The sequence below is a fragment of the Mya arenaria genome, chromosome 6, assembly GCF_026914265.1.
Source record: "Mya arenaria isolate MELC-2E11 chromosome 6, ASM2691426v1".
In the NCBI taxonomy this organism is placed as follows: Eukaryota; Metazoa; Mollusca; class Bivalvia; order Myida; family Myidae; genus Mya; species Mya arenaria.
The window spans coordinates 24664543-24684052 of NC_069127.1; the positions used below are offsets into that span (position 1 = coordinate 24664543).

The following is a 19510-nucleotide window of genomic DNA, read 5'->3' on the forward strand; positions in this document are numbered from 1 at the left end:
TATTAATTTCTGATAATAAGATTGTAACCGTGTATTTAATAGCAGAAAGCGCAAAAATATTAAATGATTGGTGAATGCTAAAAGATTTACTGTGGTCTACTATAGTCTCACAAGGTAGAAATATCGTGTTTTATGCTCATTTCTTTCAAATTAAACTCGGTGTCCTTCATAAGAACCATTGTTTTCGACATTTATTCATCCTTTTTGAAATTTTAAAACAAAATTATTAATTGTGGTAAATCTTATATCTGGGAGAAAGAGTGCATCTTTAAATAACAATTTGTGTATTTGGGTTGAAGAGTGATAATAAAAAAAAGAAAACGCATGTATAAATATACATAAAGCTATGTAAATGTATAAACATATGTATATAAGTGTACGTGTTGAATATATATAACCATTCAATGTGTAACATTCTTTAATTCAAAGTGTGAAGGAAACACTCCTATCTTTGAGGTTTTTGTTCCATCTTTTTTCAAAGCAACTGCAAACAGAAGACACAATAGAACTGGCCAATAAAAATTGCATGCAAAGGCAAAGTTCTTGATTATTTGTCAAAAAAGCTTTTTGGTTCTTACCTGACACAAGGTAATGTTTTTTTCCGTTACGCATTTTAGGAACATCAAACACGAATAACCTCCCTTTTCTACAAAACTGCCTTTAAACGTTAAAGAGGTAATTATAGGAAAATGCATAAAATTGCCGGTTTTAAATAATGAAAAGTAACTGTTCTGTTAACTAACTATTTATTTTTTGTATACACATGTATTGGAAATTTTAAGTTAACTTAAGTTGAGCAATTATTAAAGTATTTTAAGGGACATTAATAGTTGAAAAATTGATCAACATGACCAGTTAGTGAACGAGTTAGGCACAAAAATAGACATTAAGGGAACTTTTATTATTATTTGAACATGTTAATGTTCCTTTTTAACGCGAAACAGCTCCTAACTTTACATCACATGTCTTATAAATATGTTAAAGTAAATTATATTTTAATTTCACAAAAAGTTATCAATTATTTTCAAAATACATGTAAACATGAATATACACAGACAATGAGAATGACCATCGGACATATCTGGAAACTTATGTTTTGGTCGGTCACAATGTGCGGTGAAAAAAGACAAGTCATTTTGTTTTCAGAAAATTTACTTTCAGTTTCTATTTTAAATGTTCAGTGTTTATTTTTTAACTATTAAATCATTAATATTATTCAGTGTGTTAGTCCGTGAATCACTATTTATTAACCACGTTTTGGAAATGTTGTCATGAAAGTCGAAAATACACGTAAGACTCCGATTTCATTTGTACCTTTATACTTATTAATAGACAGGGTATTATGGAAATGTTTGGAAATAACAAAATTCAGTAAATATTTTTGGGGAGATGGTTCTGGGAAATCTTGTTAATTTAAATATGATGATGTAATACCATGTTGACACTCTTTCCGCTCTGTTAAACCTAGTCAATAACAAGAACTTTGCTTCCACTTTTGCATGTTAAACTGAAGATTTAGACAAATTAATTATTGTCAACACGAATTGTATAAGGAACAGCCGTATATTATACCCCCTTAAATGATCTCAACTCAACAAGTTAAGTACATTTATTTCAAACACATGGTATAATGGGTTGAACAACACAGCTGTCACCACAACAGTTTGTGCTATTGGTTGTAAGCCTGCGGCCGTAGATATAGAGTTTTTTCCTATAATCAATGATTTACGGTGTCCTATTTGTTATATTTTATATCCTTATCTTTAATGTCAAGATTAATTAAAAGATTAAGATCTAACTGCTTCAGGGTTGTACGATCTTGAGGAGGACTTAAATAAAGAGACTTTTGGAAAGGCAAGGGAGGAAAAAATGATGACTAAAAGGAAAAAGAAGAAAAAAATCAAAATATTTATTTTTTTGTCTTTATGTTTAGCTCCCATTTATTTATTTATTTATAACAGTAGGACACCAACCAAGAACATCTAAATAATTATGTAATAGTGGGGAATCACAACTTATTTGAATTTACTATCAAGATTTAGTTTGATGTTACTGAATACGGTTTGAAACATTGCAACAGGTTAAAATTTGTTGTGACAGGTATAATTATAGTTTTCACCTGTCGCAATGTCCTGTAAAGAAAAAAAGTTTAAAATAGCTAGTGACGTTTTGGGGAATTTTCCACAGAAAACAATGCAAGAAGGCATTCAACCTGGCGGTGATCTTTGAACCTTTGTTTGACCCCAGTAACTTTCAATGTTTATAATTAATCAAAATAAAATGCCATTCACCTCATGCAAAATGTAATGTTTATCAAATATTTTCTCAGAGCGGATTAGAAAAACAATAACAGCAATTTACTGTAGCCATTAAAATAGATTAACAGCTACCTTAATTACCATTATTTAACAGGTAAACACTTCACAACGCAGCGTAAAGCATTGACTTGATGCGGACTAAATTATAGAAATTAACACTGTGTGTGCTATGCTTATAGATAAACAAGAGGGCCATGATGGCCCTAAATCGCTTACCTGAGTAAAAGAGTTTAACCTTTTGTAATCAATATAGCTTGATATTTGTTCTCAAAGAATATTGAAAAACATACTGGTCAAACATGCAGGGCTTTTTCTGCCCATTTTGGGAAAAAGACCCTAGACATTTTGGGAAATTATGCGTCGTGAAAATGCGGAAATTGGGAAATTTTACAGTGAAAAGAAAAAGCTGTCTAGTCTCCTGTGAATTAGGAAATGATTTAATATTAGTTAATTTTCCCTATAAAGGACCCACAATGGCTGAAATATCAATCCTTGGGGTGTAAATATCTATTGCAATAAATCATGACAGATAATATTTCATATCTCTGAATGTGATAAAAATCAATGATTTCCGAGTTCAATTACCAAAAAAACTTCACATCACATAATTTATTAGGATGTTGAAAATGAACCAGTACAGGTAAAAAGAATTTCTAAAAAAAAAAAAAAAAAAAAAATTTTTTTTTTTGGATTGGGATTTTTTTCTTAAGATTGGGAAAAATATCTTATATTTTGCTTTGGGAACGGGTCCGATAGTCGGACCCGTGGGTACTATAGAAAAAGCCCTGACATGTTGCCTGGATAATCACTGAAAGGACTTGTCACAGGTGCCTGCACACTGACAGGACTTGTAACAGTTTCCTGCACACTGACAGGACTTGGTGATTGACTGCACACTGACAGGACTTTGTTTAGTTGCCTGCACACTGACAGGACTTGATGATTGACTGCACACTGACAGAATTTGATTCTCATATCTGGACACTGTCTGGACTTTGTTCAGTTGCCTGCACACTGACAGAACTTGATAATTGACTGCACACTGACAGAACTTGATAATTGACTGCACACTGACAGAACTTGATAATTGACTGCACTCTGACAGCACTTGATACAGATACCTGCACACTGACAGGACTTTTTTCAGTTGCCTGCACACTGACAGGACTTCGTTCAATTGCCTGCACACTGACAAAACTATGTTAAATTGCTTGCACACTAAAATAACTTTAAGTATAGACACACACACACACACAACAAACAGTGCACCATCCAATAAAATTAATAAACTGCCTTAAGTTCTTGAAATTAAATCTCCGTACACATTCTGCACCTTTAACTAATATTATCTCTTCTTCCATCTAGGACAACATCTCCATCCTACAATTATTTAGAATCAAATTCTTCTTTATAAAAGGCTTATTCACTATCCAAACAAAAGATAAGATTGTAGCTTACATTTAGATTGTAGAATAATCTACATGAAGTTTACAATAAACATGAAGTTCAATGGAAAAGTCTGATTATTAAATTTATCATAAAGTAAAATGAAATTTCTTCTAAAGAGTAAAGTGTATAATAATTATTTGAATTTATGAACCTTAAAAAAAAGAACAATAATTACCTTAGAAGTGACTATGTTGAAGTCTTAATAAAATTTAAAATCTATTCCCTTGTTACTAAAAAAGGAAAGTACCGGTAGTGCAATCTCCAACAAAAAGGGAGACCATATAGCAAGACTTGCTGCCCTTGCTTCAAGAGTAAACTTTACATAACTATCAGATTTTAACAAAATGTATTTATAATGAACTTGTAACCCACGGGGTGAGGCCAATTTTTTTCCAGGGGCATAATTTGAATAAACATAATAGATAACCAATAGACAATATTACACACCAAAATTTTAAGCATTAGGCCTTATAGTATTTGCCAAAAAAAGTTTTGTAGTTTTTCCTTTAGGTTGCCATGGCAACCAGAGTTCTGCATGGAATTAATTTCTTTGAGCAATTTTGAAAAGGCACCAACCATGGATCATTCCTATGAAGTTTCATTAAAAATTGTCCAAGCGGTTTAGGAGAAGATGATGATTATAACCATTTGTTGACGCTTTTCCTTAAGGTTACCATGGCAACAAGAGTTCTGCATGGAATTCATTTTTTTGATCAATTTTGAAAAAGCACCAACCAAGGATCATTCCTATGGAGTTTCATTAAAATTGTCCAAATGGTTTTGGAGAAGATGATGATTACAACCAATTGTTGACGCCGAACAACTACGACAGACGCAGGACATAGACCGATCACAATAGCTCACCTTGTGGCACTTTGTGCTCAGGTGAGCTAAAAAGATAATGTTCACAGTGAGGAAAAATCTCGGGGCATAGCAAAATCTGCAAAAAAATGAATGGTTGATAGTGTACTGTGTTCTGCCCTCAGGGAGACCAGAATGGACACCCATCTGCCTTAATATGATTAGATGCTCAAGACTGTCAAACATACATGTATCTCTTGTCTTATCAAAACTTAATACAATATAATTGTGAATACATACAAACTTAACATATTTAGCAGTTGATTCCTAATACTGCTTTAATGATAAACAATAACCTAACATTTTCTGTCAAATTATAATGTTCATCAGTGTTATACAATGAGCCCATTTCTTCCTTAGCAAACCGTCCCTTTTCTGCAGTACCCTGGTCTTTTTTAAGATTTGGTTAAAGGCCCTTGTTAATGCACCAGTCAATTGTAACCACAGCCCCCCCAGGTCCGGGGGTATACCGGGGATAGCTGGGGAAATGGGCCGTATTTTTAACTTTCAGGTGGCCCTGCAGTGCCGGGTGAATGCGGTTGTTTTGTCTTCGCGCCAAATATAGCAGGGAATGGGCCTTACCTAGAGTCCCTGGGGTGCGTGGGCATTTGGTGGGGGTTTCACCAGCAGTTCATCCCCTTTTGCCCGGGCTTGGCTGGACCGAAAGTCAAAGTCCCCGCTATTCCCGGACGGGGGGGGGGGGGGCTGTGGTTACAATTGACTGGTGCATAACACTTAGGGTTGTAGCTTAAAGTTATAGGTGGGTGTTGCACCCTGTCCTTTTTTGCTAGCATCCCTCTCCTCTCCTAGAGACCAGCATGTGAACCATATTGCCATCTTAGAATTGAATGCTTTTGATAATCAAATAGTTCTGTTTTGTTTCAAAGCTCATTATATGATTGTACATTGGGAACTTGAAACTGCTTTTATTAAACAGATTTCTAACAGTTTTGGTCAAATTTATAATATCTTATAAGATCTTTACAGCCAAATGCAAATTGCCCTTTTCACTTTTAGCACCCTGTGTCTTTTCTGCAGCCTTTCCTTAAAAGCCTGGCTAAAACCCTAGTGTATTTTTATTTATTTTTAGTCCTGGGTATTTCAACCAACAATGAAAAGGTGACACTGGCTTAATCTACTCGGACGAAGGAATTTACTAACGACAAGCAGAGATGCCTGCATCATGCCAGCCATATCGGCTGGTCAATCCAGATGACCATCAACTGGCCATTAAATTGACCAGTGCCGGCCTGGGGGCATGCAGTGCTGACCTGATCACCTATCCACTGGACATGGCTAAAGTCCGCCTGCAGGTTTGTTTACAAGACTTTGTACTTTTTTCAAAATACCAGTAAGAAGTCAGAATGGCAAAAACATTTTTGAAATGAAATGTGTTGTTTTAACATACAAAAATAGTTTTGTTATATAACTGATGGTTTGGTATTTGTTAATAGCTCATGATGTTTATAAAGATGTATCACATTGTAAGTCAATAAAGGACAGTAAATGCATTTATGTTTTATCACACAAAAGAAATGAAGTAATTGAAATAAAACAACAAGGAGTCTCAGTCGATGTTTATTTTTTAATGTTTATATTTTCAAAGGTCAGCAATTCAGTTGGGCCGCGTTTATTTCCGGAGGTGATGGAAATGCTGATCAACGGTGACTATGTCCGCCGATCCACTTTGTTTACACCATCGCTTGGCATGATGGGAACGTTAAACCTGATCAGTAGAAGGGAAGGTATCCAGGGAATATACGCTGGGCTTACAGCAGGACTCCAGAGACAGCTCTGCTTTTCTTCAATCAGGATTGGGTTTTACGATGATGTGAAACTCAGATACCAGAAGCTTTTTGGTCAAGGTGTGGAAATTTGTATCATTTTGAATGTAATTCCTTTAGCTGTGTGTAATTGTATAACATATTTATTTATTTTTAAATGTTAAAGAGGCGGCAGTTGTTAGTAATCCATATTTGTTTTGCATTACCAAAGACCTTGAGGAGAAACCAAATGTCCTGATTCGTATCCTGTCCGGTATGACTACGGGGTCCATATCTGTTACCGTTGCCCAGCCAACAGAGGTGGTGAAGATACGTATGCAGGTGGTCGGGGCGGGGATGGGGAGCATGCCTGGCGGGACAATGAGGGCTTACTTGGACATCGCCCGAAAGGACGGCTTCAGGGGTCTTTGGAGAGGTGAGTTAATGTATGAAGAGACAAGACATATTATTACTTTATTTCTAAAGATAGCAATGCACATGTACTGTTAAATGCCAGCATGTTACATGTTTATTTTGATGCTCACTCACTTGGGTCATGCATATGTAAAACATGATTTAAAAGATCTCGATAAGTAAATTTAAGGATTGATTCTCATTTTTCGGCAGTTTTGCAAATCTCCATAAAGCAGTAGCAAGCTTTTTGAATATGCATAATGTTGGCCAGGCATTAATACTGCATACACTAACGAAAAATTAGAATCAATTTAATTAAAGGGATTGTGTTATTAACTTATTAATATTTTGCCCCCACCAACTGTTCAGACAGCTTGATAAATATAGTATTTCTTTGTAGCAATAGAAATATATCAACCTCATTTTAATTATTATTGCCATTAAGACAGATATTTACTCTGTGTTATATGTTTATGCTTTATGGAATGGGGGTATGTATAATTGTGCACACAATAGAGAATTCTGAACGTGATGTTTCCATTTGCAGGGTATGTACCAAATGTCATTCGAAACACAATCACCGGAGTATGTGAACTAGTCACCTATGACCTCATTAAAGAAAAGATACTAAGCATGAACTTGATGACTGATAGCTTTCCGTGTCATGTAGTCAGTGGGTTCAGCGCAGGCTTTGTGGCGACGGTGGTAGCCTCTCCCGTTGACGTTGTGAAGACGCGCTACATCAGCAACCCGGGCCAATACACTAATGTGCTGCAGTGTGCCAGGCTGCTTGTCAAGGAGTGTGGGCTTGGATCTCTATATAAAGGGTAGAGCTTAGCTTATCTGTTTTTCAAAGATTAAAGTCAAGTTATTGTCATAGCCATGGTGTTGTCAGCATCAGCAGTTACGTCAAAAAACTCAAAAACAATTCACAATATTCCCATGAAACCTTGTACACATGTTACACACATGTGACAATACAAAGATGTAGCAATTTTTCCTGATTCAGACTAGCGTTGGCATCCACATGCAGTTCTCTTGCTGCTTGATGCTGTTATACAGTCTAATGTCTTCAACTGCAATGGAGTTTGCAATGTACAAATACAGCCTGTTTGGCTGTCATTAATTTTCCAATCTTTATCTGTAGTGAAAAAAAATTGATTCTGTATCTTGAAGTTTAAACTACATTTATATTACAGTGATTGCGATGTAAGTTATATTCATATAAATGTAAGATATAATTCAGTTTCACTCACAGACTGTGGTTTTACTTTCTCGTTTACATGTTTATGTAAAAATGCTGCTATAATTCAATTCTGTTAGAAAAAACTTTGTAAACTAGATTTTTTTTATATATACGAGTATATATATATATATTTATGGGGGATTTTAGTCCCCCATATGGAGAATGGGGAATGGATCCAATTTCCTGGGGATTTTTTTTCATGGCATGTATGCCTCTTGTCTTTTCAACAAGAAACTGATAATATGATTTTCCAGCTGGAAAGAATTATACATATATGATGACGTTACTTTACAGATTCTTGCCATCATTTCTTCGGTTTGGTTCCTGGAACATTCTGACGTTCGTGTGCTATGAACAGCTCCTGAGATTTTTTTCGGGTAAACAGAGGCAGTGAAAAGATAGTGATATTGATTAGAAAGTGCATACTTAGTGTTCCAGTATATGAGTCGTGACCCATGATTTTGGGCCTTTGGACATGATTCTTGCAATTGGAATAGTCAGTGGTTGTTAAATATATCATTTATAATTACAATGCTTGCAATTTTGTAAATCTTTTGCCTTTTTTCAAAATATAAGCTTCAAATTTTTAGTAAAGAGAATTTCAAGATGTGTTGAAATATAAAATATAGCAAGAAAAGCAATTTGCATGTCAAAAGGCCTTAAATTATGTGTTATGTCTCATCATTTTTAGATTGAAATGTAGTAGGAGAAGCGTTCAGTATTGTATACACATACTGTAGTCATTGTTTTCAGGAAACAGTATTGATCAAATGTGATTGTCTAAGAGATTATCTTATATTATCAAAAGTCCTATATTACTGTATCCAGTGAACAAATATGCTCATCATTTTATAGGACAGTTGGTAATAGCATTAAACTTCTATGCCTGGGTGATAGTCATAAAACTTCTTAAGTCTTTTCCTATTTTAAGTCATTTTCCTTAGTCAAGTATCTCAAAGTCACTGATCATATATTACTGATATATCTTAAAGATATAATAGTTTAAAAATATCTGAAATACTTCATCGACATTAATCTCATTGAATATCCGTACTTTTAATCTTTCCTTTTGATTTGACTTAAGTTAAGTATGATGTATCTTAAAGATATAATAGTTTAAAAATATCTGAAATACTTCATCGACATTAATCTCATTGAATATCCGTACTTTTAATCTTTCCTTTTGATTTGACTTTGAAAAATTTAAGAAATCGACTCAAGTTAAGAAATGACTTGAGGTAGACTAAGATATTGTATGAATACCGGCCCTGGTGACCCTATGTAAATTAAGTATCATTTAAAGGGGTTCTAACTTAAAGGGCCTGTGTCACAGATTGGCACCAAAAAAAGTTTTTTTCTGTAACGAATCTCAGGACAATTATCTAATAGAATGTGTTACGCTTTAATATCATAATTGTAAAAAAAGTACCAAAATATAAAAAAAAAATTGTGTCGGAGACCGGGTTCGAACCCGCGTTGCCAAATTTGAAGTCCAGCGTCTTACTCACTGAGCTACAAAGACTTATTCTAACTGGGTGACATAATAAAGCTATACACCTACCTCAGTAATATCACGTGATAACACCGACTAGCCAAGCATGCATAAGGAATGAATTCTACCTGGTAGACATACCCAGTAATCTTTTTTAATGGAAAAATACGAAATAACTGCTAAACTTAAATAAATTGTAAACTATGTGGTACCTCAGTTAGTAAGTTTCAATGCATTGTACACATCGATACCAAGTTTATGTCAGTTTCGACAATTTTTTTTTTTCGCTATTTTATCAAAAACAGTAAGTAGTACCTTGAAATGAATATCAAGGACTTTGGGAACAATTTCAAAAGGGGTCTAACTTGTAAAGTCTAAGTCCCTTAACACTGCTTTGGGCATGAATCCGTCATACTCAAGCAGGCCCCTGGCTATTTTTTTAGGATTGACAGTAACGAGCTGTTAGAATCTCTGGGTTTTGCAAAACAAATACTAATTAACAAAACTATTAACAGGAAAAAACATTATTAAAAAAATTACTGCAGTTGGTACATGTATTTATGTTATGTTCATCTGAAATTGGACGTGAAAATGACCTATTTTACAATCTTCAAAGCCAAAAAAAGCGTTCCTACTCATAAACCCCTTTCAAATGATTCCAAAATAATACAAGGTCACCAGACATACACAATTCACATACGTGGACATTCACTATAGCCTTAACCTGCCATTGGACTGTTTACATTGTTCAAAGAATTGATATTATGGTCTTCATTAAAGCTGCTTTTATTCACTGCAATGCAAACCAATAAGACCATGTTGTTTCATAAATAGATTTATTTTTTTGACAAACGATCAATTTTGAGATTCCACTTTTAGTGCCAATAATGATTTCATGACACATTTCGTAACTTATTAAGTTATAGATAATATATATTGCCTCGGGTAGTTTGTGTGTATGAGCTGTACCGTATTTAACTGGAAAATTGCCATATCATTTGATAGAATAGCGCTCTCTTTAAATTAAGTTTTTGTATGAAAGATTTACATGCACAAGGGTTGTCACAAAAATTCATGAACAGTGTTTAAAACTGACTTGAATCTAATCTGTTTGATATATATTTTGGATGTGATCTGACATATAAGATTTGGATGAGATGTGACATATATATTTTGAATGTGACATATGTATTTCGGATGTGACATATATGTTTTGGATGAGATTGGACATATAAAATTTGGATGAGATTGGACATATAAAACTTGGATGAGATTGGACATATAAAATTTGGATGCGATCAGATGTGACTTATCGATTTTAGTTGAGATGTGACCCAATTCTTGTTTTTCAGATTTAGAAGCTTTAACAATACTGGGTATGCTTCCTTAACCATGTAAAATAACTCTAAATAACAACACAAAAGAAAAATATGTTTGTGCATGAACTTGTAGAAGGCAATCAAAATTGTGGATGATCTTTACTTACTTTTTCTAACATAACTTTTACATGCAAACACTATTTGTTTTTTCTGTAAATGTCATGACATGATTTAGTTGAAATGTTTATAACTGGGTTAAGTTACGCCATCAGTGTTCACAGCAAATACATGATACGATTTTGTTTGTTTTGTTTTCAAAATGATATCTCAGTGTGTTACACAATTGAAATGAATAACTTGGTTGCTTGGCTGTATATTCTTGCAACACAATATTTATTGCAGTTTTGATAAAAAGTCTGAAAGTAAATTTAATATTGTAATTCATTATAAGTTAGCCAGAGACCACCAAAAGTAAGAGTATTATGTATTGAAAATATATTTTGAATATGTTTATGTAAAGAATTTCGACCTGGACAATTCTTTTTTAATGTTCTTAATGTTTTAAAGTTACTTGGCTTTAATTGTTTATTATGTCATTGCTATAATTCTTAATGGTGTCATGGCTATAATTGTTAAAGGTGTCATGGCTATAATTGTTAAAGGTGTCATGGCTATAATTGTTAAAGGTGTCATGGCTATAATTGTTAAAGGTGTCATGGCTATAATTGTTAATGTTGTCCATATTATGACAATACGCATATCAGTTATGAAATGTTTAATGTTAAAAATTAATGTCTCAATCAAAATTATTTAATTTATATATGAGGCCAAATCATTTTCTATGTAGAATACTTACAATGATTAAAAAAATGACCAAATGATTTAGATTTTAAACCAAATGCTGCATACATCTAAACATTGTTGACAACAACAGGTACTGTTACAATACACTTTATTCGTAACAAAGCACAACGCAGCAGAGACCGGCGATGACTTTAAAAGCAAGTTTTATTGCTTTATTTATATAATGCATCCTTTTTAAACATTTACAGCATAAAGATGTGTTTTGTAATTGTGATAATATTGTTTAATTTAATCTAGTAAATTGTATTGTTATTGTTTGCCTTTGTAAGTCTATGGGCCGATTGTTCAGAACTGTTAAAGTTAACATCTCTTTACTGTGCTGGATACACTTGTGATCTACTAAATTTCTAACAATTTTATAAACAACTGTTTCACCTGTGCTTGTTTATATTTAAATATTTGAGCACATCATTCAAAAGTTCACGTTTGAAAGTTAATAGTAAAAATGTTCGGAACTATGGGCTGTATAAGATAATATGTTGTTTATATTAATGGAACCTGTTATCTGTTTTGAATAAGGTTGTTAATGCCAAATATAAATAAATGTTTAGAATATTGTATAGAACAGAATTGATGTTACACAATGATACTACTAAAATTCTTCTTGGATTTTTTATGCATGAAGAAATCTTTTATGAAATGAACTAGGCTTGTCAGAATATTTGATTAACCAAATGCCATACATGTTTGTATGTTTAAATCATCTTGTTTAACAATACATGCCGTATTTCTGAGAGGCTTCCCAGGGGATTTTGGTCTGAATTCCAGGGGATTTTTATATTACACCAGGGGATTTTTTCGCGACAAAAATTTGCACAATATGTGCATTTATAATATAAGAATAAATACAGAAATACACTCAAATTACAATAATTTTTGGACTTAGTCATCATGGTCCTTCATGGAATTTCACACTCATAATATTATTGATGCTTTCCATTGTCAACCTTAAGCAAGTTTTGAAAACAAAAAAAATAATTTGTTTTTAAATTCCAGGGGATAAGAATCCCCCGGCAGGGGATGGGTCGAAATTCCGGGGGGGGGGGGGGTTCCCCGCTGGGGGATATGGCATGTATAATCTTGTAAGAAAAGAATTCATGATAATTTTTTAGGGTTTTGTCTTCCAAAAATACGGGTTATAGAATGGGCAGGAGGGTGTTCATGTTTTAATTCTATGTCATAAAGTCAATAGCTTTCATCCAATTGTCATGAAACTTTGTCAGAATACTTTTCAACATGTTGTCTTGAACATTTGTTAATATGGGTTACCTCATATCTAAAACTAGGTCACTAGGTCAAAGCTTTGGAAGTTTCTTATTCATGTCACAAAGTCAATAGTTCATATCAAATTTTTTATGAAACTTTGTCATAATACTTTTCTACAAGTTATTTTGAACGCTTGTTTAATATTGGTCATCTCATATATACAAATATTGTTTACACACAAGATGAACAAAACGCGTTTGAGGAGCTTGCACGTGATATAAATGCAAATGAACTAGAAAGGGAGATAACTAACGATGAAATACTATTAGGTATAACTACGTTAAAAAAAGATTGTAGCCCCGGAAATGACAGATTATGCATAGAAATGTTTAAGAATACCAGTGGAATTATTTTACCGTATTTACGGGAATTATTTAACAATATATACGATAGCGGTGTATTCCCTGTTGAATGGAGCGAGAGTATCATTGTACCGTTGCACAAAAAGGGCGATTTCGCTTATTTCAAGCATAAGTAAAATATTTACCAATATTTTGAATAAGAGACTGTCACGGTGGTGTGAAGATAACGGGGTTGTGAGCGAATCTCAATGTTTGTACTATGTTTGTATGATTGTGTATGTGTATTGCTACTTGTTTTTTTTCATATTACTTGCTCTAATAGAGTATTGGTATTCAAATAAACTTTCATGGATTAAGGATTGTGTTTGCAATGTACATTGAAACATAATAAAGTATGTGCTAAGCTTTTAAAAGTACAATGTAGTAGTTTTGTTAAACCTTTTACAATGCCCCTTCTAGATGTTTAAAAAATGCAAAATCAGGTCAGATATTAACATCAAACTTGCACACTTGTTACGATTTGTTGACACTACCTGCTACACAATCCATGGCATAAATATAGTGACCCCTATATCAACTTTGAAAAGCCTTTGAGACATGATAAACAGACGCGCACACTTGTCCTATTGTTGTTGGATACAATAGTGTGCAGTAAGCTTCATCTCTCGGACTAATATCATATTCCTATTAATATCCTCTTTCCTTATATATTTACAAAGTTGGTTATTATCAAGGGTGGTCTAACTCTTTTAGTCGGCAGTGTTAAAACATGCGCTCTACATGTTACCTTCACATGTACTCGGACACCAATTGAAGGCTGTTCAAGCAAATTAAAACTGTGACCTTGTCTAGTTACTGGTAACCGGGGTCATTGTAATACTATAAAAAATAGGTCAAGGAAATATTGAGCAAACATCGATTCAATGCTTAAGCCCATGACCACGTAGTATGACCTTGACCTTGCAAGGTTTTCTGTTGAATTCCCACAATTACCTTATTGAGCAGATGTGACCAAATTAGATTAATATTATTTTAAGACAACAGAGGGATTTCCAATATTCCTCTCCCAATCTTGAACAACAAATAACAACATGATGACCCAATATCCCTCACTGGATTGCATTCAAGTGACAACATACTGGACGACTCCGAACCTTACACCGCATTTGAAGCTATGATACATCTCGTTTTAAATGTGCTTAAAAACATTAAAAATATGTGATCGAATTTGATACAGGGTCACCTAAGGAGTACTTTGTTTTCACTTAATATTTGAGAACGCTGAGACACACAGGAACTTTATACTGATATTAGTATGCAGGTTGGTCACGAACAGTAGACGACCCCTATTGATTTTGAGATCTGACTTGAAAAGGTCAAGGTCGCAGTGATTTGAGGTGAAAATCGGTTTCCGCTCAGTAACGAGAGATCATTTGGCTCCAGGAACTACATACTTGGTATGCAAGTTTGTCATGACTAGTAGATGACCTGTATTGATTATGAGACCAGTAGATCAAAGGTCAAGGTCGCGTAGACCTTTAGGTGAAAAGCGATATGTTGGCGGTGACCTTACGCTGACAAATGGTTTCTGCTCAATAACATAATAACGTTTGTTTAACTTTAACTGTTAACGCTTGTAAACTTCATTTCCATTTTCCAAAACTAATCTAAAACATTTCCTTCTCTTCCGCAGTAAGTATATATACATGTATTTATACTATATTGCACCTTACCTTTCAAGCCAGGTACTTGTTAAAGTTGAGCGCAAAATCTGTAATACTACTGATCTCACATTTGGTATCAGACTGTTGTGTATACAGTCGTCGTTTTCCACATAACCATCAGTGATGAGTGCATAATCCTCATTGAAATAAAACAAAATATTACTTCTTATATTCATTTATCACATTAATTCTTTATTTTCATAGGAGCACTGATCGTATGTTTCTGTTTTATTTGGGTGAATAGGCCTAACAATACGTCACTGTTGGTTCGTCTCCAGTCCGTTAAGTACAAATGTCATGTTTATCATTGATAATTTCTCAGGTACGACCCAAGAGTGGAGACAAGCGGTTTTTCAAAAATCAATCTCTAGTTGTTGTTTTCGGATTGTGATGTCCCTCGTTCATTTTTTCTGATATCAGCCTTTTGAAGTCTTTTTACCTAACAAAAACATGTACAAGTAGTGGCAAATATTCAAACACAGATGTAAAGATGATTCATGTGAAAAGTGAATTAAGTAATTCTTGATACATCAAAGTTAAGCCAGAGGTATGGGCCATGCTAAAGCTTAAAACTGAGCATATTAATGGTAACATGAGAACTAAGTTCTATGTAACTGAGTTTTAACCAAAGTAAACCCGTTTTCATGATTTTGTCACCCCAGCAGTGCTACTACAATACAAACACCTCATATGTTAAAAAAATACCACACATGCAAAACACAACTTCATAATACTCACCTGAGTGTCAATACATTTGAACTGCCAGGGCCAGGAGACGTTGTAGAGGAACTGTCTGTGGTCGAACCTGTTGTCATCAGGGCTGTACATCCCTGCGTGGTAGCTCGGTGTCAGTGTCGTCATCTTGTGACGATTCATCGCGTAACACCGGAAAAAGTGTTTTACCTTATCTGCTACCTGAAAATGTTGGTTTTGTTTTTTGTTTAAGTTGTTGTTGCACTCTACCGTATACCTGGATGGTGTTCGAAGTTAAATAATTTGAAAAACTACGTGCATCTTGCATATTCTAAAAGACTGATGAGAAGCTAGCACCAACGCTGGTCTTTTTTGATTTTAAAAAGGGGCATAACTCATCAATCAATAATGCCAGAAATGGGTTTGTCCTTATCAACATACATGTGTTCCAAGTTTCAGTTGAATATCTTGAGTAATGGCCATGGTTGTTTTTGCACAACAATGCCCATGAAAACAACGATATCAAGGCTATCACAATACCAAAACTTGTTTTGGGAAAAACAGAAATGCTCCAAATCATATTTCATAAAAATGATGAAAACGTTATAATAGTTTTATGTACATGTAAACCTGAAACAATACAGTGCAAAGCAATCTTCCATGAAATATGGCTTATGATATCCAACATGATATGCAAAACTCCAACACTTTCCAATTATTGTGCAGACCTAGGAATAACATGAGTTCTACATGTCGTCTTGTTCGACTTGCCAGGTTTTCGGACCTAGGAATAACATGAGTTCTACATGTCACCTTATTCGACTTGCCAGGTTTTCGGGAAAAAAAACCAATTCATGTAATATTTATTACATAGGGTCTGCATGTTTACTTGATGAGTAAAACGTAACTTAGTTTTATCAATTTCGTTCGAGTGACATAGGAGATGTGGAAAAGACAAAAAAGGACAAACTAAAAAGGATGGATCGACAAACAGACAATGTCAGGGTAATGATAAAGATACCTGTTCCGGTGTAAGCCAGTTCCATGTGTGTAGAAGCTTAATGAACATGCTGTATGGTCCACAGCCTGGCTGTTTCCTCAGCTTGCCATACACAGACAACTCATCGTACGTCATACCAAGGTCCTCCTGCGCAATGGAAGATAATTTTGTCTGTATCAATTTTAATGAGAACATAAGACTAAGATAATTTCACTTTAATCTTGAGATATGTATTGAAACAGGTCGCTAGTGTCTGTGAATGTTTGTCTGTTTAAGTATTACATGTAGGTATACATGTATGTCGAAAAAATTATTCTATGGTTAAGACTAACTGACCCTAGTGAGATGATTTTAACATAAACTAGAGATTGCTTTATTGAAAAAGAGCTTGTCTCCCCAATTGTCTGGTCGTAGATGAGAAATGTTCAATGATGGACATGAAATTTGTACTTTTTGACTTGAGACAAACAAACATAGGGGTCATCTTCTGGTCATGACCAACCTTCGTACCACTAATGAATTTACTGGGTCCAAGTATAAAGTTCCTGGGTGCATGTGTTCTTTAGTAACTGAGCACAAACCGATTGTTTTACCACGATCACTGCGACTTATACCACGGCCTTGACCTTTGACCTACCGATCCCAAAAGCAATAGAGGTTATCTACTAGTCATGATAAACTAGCATACCAAATATGAACTTCCTGGGTGCAAGTCTTCTTATTATTGGTAACTGTTTTTTTCCCTAAAGGTCACTGCGACCTAAACATTTGGCCCACTGATCCCAAAATCAATAGGGTACACAAGTGGTAGTCATGACCAGCTGGCATTCCAGGTACACGTATTAGGTTCCTTGGTGTTAGCATTCTTAAGTTATTTGACAGGATACCATTTTTTTTCACCACAAGGCCACCTTGACATTGACCTTTTGATCTCAAAAACACTAGGGTCATCTATTGGTCCAACTGCAACCCAAGTTTGAACTTCCTTTGTCTTAAGAGTTTTCAAGTTATTGAGCGGAAACGAAGTGTGGCGTTCGGACTGAACGACTGACTGACGGACAGGGCAAAAACAATATGTCTCCCCAAGACATAATTGATCAAGGACTACTTTACTATTGGGCGCTTAAAAAACAATCATGCTAAATTCGTAACCCAACAACTAGCACATAATAAAGGTTCCTTTTAGTCTGAAAATTTCGCCCAAATTGTGCAAGCTATTGTAGAGAGTTTACATGTCTTTACAAAAGGTGATGAGCTATGATACAATATATAAATTGAGTGACAATTCGTAACAAGCTTTAATGGAAAAGAAATATAAATCATATGCACACATATACAAAGTACTTGACGAACCTCATCAATTTGTGCTAGTTTGCCATCCTTGAGGGGTTCAAGCTCAGCGGTTGGCGGGGCACTGTAGATCCTGAAAATATGGAGGAAATCGGTGAAAATTATCATATACTAACAGGTTATCGGTGAAATTATCATATCCCAACAGTTAAATCTATCCGGGTCTCGTTTCAATAAGATATCTAGTTGTAAACCTTAAGCTGCCTAACCGTGCCAATGACACTCGAAAGGTTACGGCCAGAATCCATATGAACTATTTTCTTACAATATTATTATTTCATAATAGTTTACGCCTGTTGCAGTTTTGTCATAGGCAGATTGCATTAAAGTATTTGAATATCGGAAGCCCATAGGAAAAAAAACAGTTTGCAGACGTACACCAAAGATTGAGCCTTATGGTCGAAGTCAACAACAATATTTAATACAGAAGTAAATCAACTGAGAAAGTACACATACTTAGAATAATCAGGTTTCTTATTAAGAACAGGCTGCCGGCTAAAATGGACGGTTCAAATGACTTAGTTTAAGGTCGGTTCAATTTTGCCAAATCAGATAAAAAAAATAAAAAAGCACGTTGTTGAGAATCTTCTTAGATACTTACCCCTTAAGAGCGGTGATTTTAAATCGCTTGATGTAGAAACGTATGAACAACCTCAAATCTGTCTTGCTGATTCCGCCAATAGGATTCAAATCAGCACTTGAACAGTCATGCTTGGTCATATTGCCCCTAAGTCTGAAACAAATTGCATATCACAAAGAGATTAGTAATGAATTATATCCCATGGGCATATTTGGTCATTTTTTTAGTAACCTTTTTCAATATATCTGTTTCACAAAGAATGTGGGTATAATGTGCCAATAAATATGTCAATACTAAGAAGAACACTATGAAATACATTAACAATAACTGTAACCGTACATCCCATGTTCTATAGCACTTACCCTTCATCAGCGTTTGATGTGCCGAGCACAAGAAGTCCCCCAGGTCTGCCACGCGCCCAAAGTGACAGCTGTGCAAACAGGTATGCCAGCACCATACGAACACGAGCCTGAAATCAAAACAGTTTCTTATTGGTACGCCGCTGTGCATTGCTTAAAATGATTATTTTAATTGTTTAGTAAAACAATATTTTATTATTCGAAATAAAAAGAAATAACAGAGACTGTTTAACTTTTTATGTATCCACGTGACTTATACAATACCAGCTTAATTATGATTAGATGTTTTGGCAAGTGAAAACCGCATATGTAGTGACGTAAAACCCTGACGGTAGATTTGACAATTAATGTTTTACAAACGTGAATGGTAGAAACGGCCGTGTACGTAAGATAAAACACACATACGTGATGGCAAACCAAACAAAAACCGCCAGTACACATATCTTAACAACATTGACAAAATGGCTGACAAATCGACAAATTGTCTGTTGGTAATTACCGGCCTGTGTC

At 34.6% G+C, this 19510-nt stretch overlaps 2 protein-coding genes across 5 annotated transcripts in view; one reads left to right on the plus strand and one right to left on the minus strand.

Moving 5' to 3' along the window:
* The first annotated feature begins 641 nt into the window (after nucleotides 1-641).
* On the plus strand, nucleotides 642-12760 carry LOC128238621 (mitochondrial uncoupling protein 2-like). Of its 2 annotated transcripts, XR_008261743.1 has the most exons (7): nucleotides 642-675; nucleotides 5719-5941; nucleotides 6235-6493; nucleotides 6624-6827; nucleotides 7353-7632; nucleotides 8346-11476; nucleotides 11525-12760. XR_008261743.1 is itself a non-coding variant. In XM_052954732.1 (6 exons), exons 2-6 carry the CDS (start codon nucleotides 5801-5803, stop codon nucleotides 8443-8445), a joined length of 984 nt encoding a protein of 327 aa, XP_052810692.1. In that variant the 5' UTR covers nucleotides 642-675; nucleotides 5719-5800; the 3' UTR covers nucleotides 8446-12760. The 2 variants fall into 2 exon arrangements, 1 of the variants encoding a protein (XP_052810692.1); XM_052954732.1 differs by having other exon boundaries at nucleotides 8346-12760.
* A 2473-nt stretch (nucleotides 12761-15233) lies between these two features.
* LOC128238727 (glutamine-dependent NAD(+) synthetase-like) overlaps nucleotides 15234-19510 on the minus strand; it is a 30766-nt gene continuing 26489 nt past the window's right edge. For all 3 annotated transcript variants that reach the window (XM_052954917.1, XM_052954916.1, XM_052954918.1), the window contains 6 exons: nucleotides 19004-19110; nucleotides 18663-18794; nucleotides 18065-18134; nucleotides 16733-16858; nucleotides 15757-15933; nucleotides 15234-15457 (listed from right to left, as the gene is read on the minus strand). In XM_052954917.1, coding sequence (XP_052810877.1) covers nucleotides 15386-15457; nucleotides 15757-15933; nucleotides 16733-16858; nucleotides 18065-18134; nucleotides 18663-18794; nucleotides 19004-19110 — 684 coding nt within the window. In that variant the 3' untranslated portion in view covers nucleotides 15234-15385. The remainder of the gene's footprint in view (nucleotides 15458-15756; nucleotides 15934-16732; nucleotides 16859-18064; nucleotides 18135-18662; nucleotides 18795-19003; nucleotides 19111-19510) is intronic.

Excerpts from the sequence above, each read along its gene's own strand:
- LOC128238621 (XM_052954732.1), top strand. The coding sequence starts at position 5,801 with ATGCCTGCATCATGCCAGCCATATCGGCTGGTCAATCCAGATGACCAT. Across the intron at positions 5,942-6,234 it reads TGGCTAAAGTCCGCCTGCAG|GTCAGCAATTCAGTTGGGCC; the intron begins GTTTGTTTACAA and ends ATATTTTCAAAG. Across the intron at positions 6,494-6,623 it reads CCAGAAGCTTTTTGGTCAAG|ACCTTGAGGAGAAACCAAAT; the intron begins GTGTGGAAATTT and ends GCATTACCAAAG.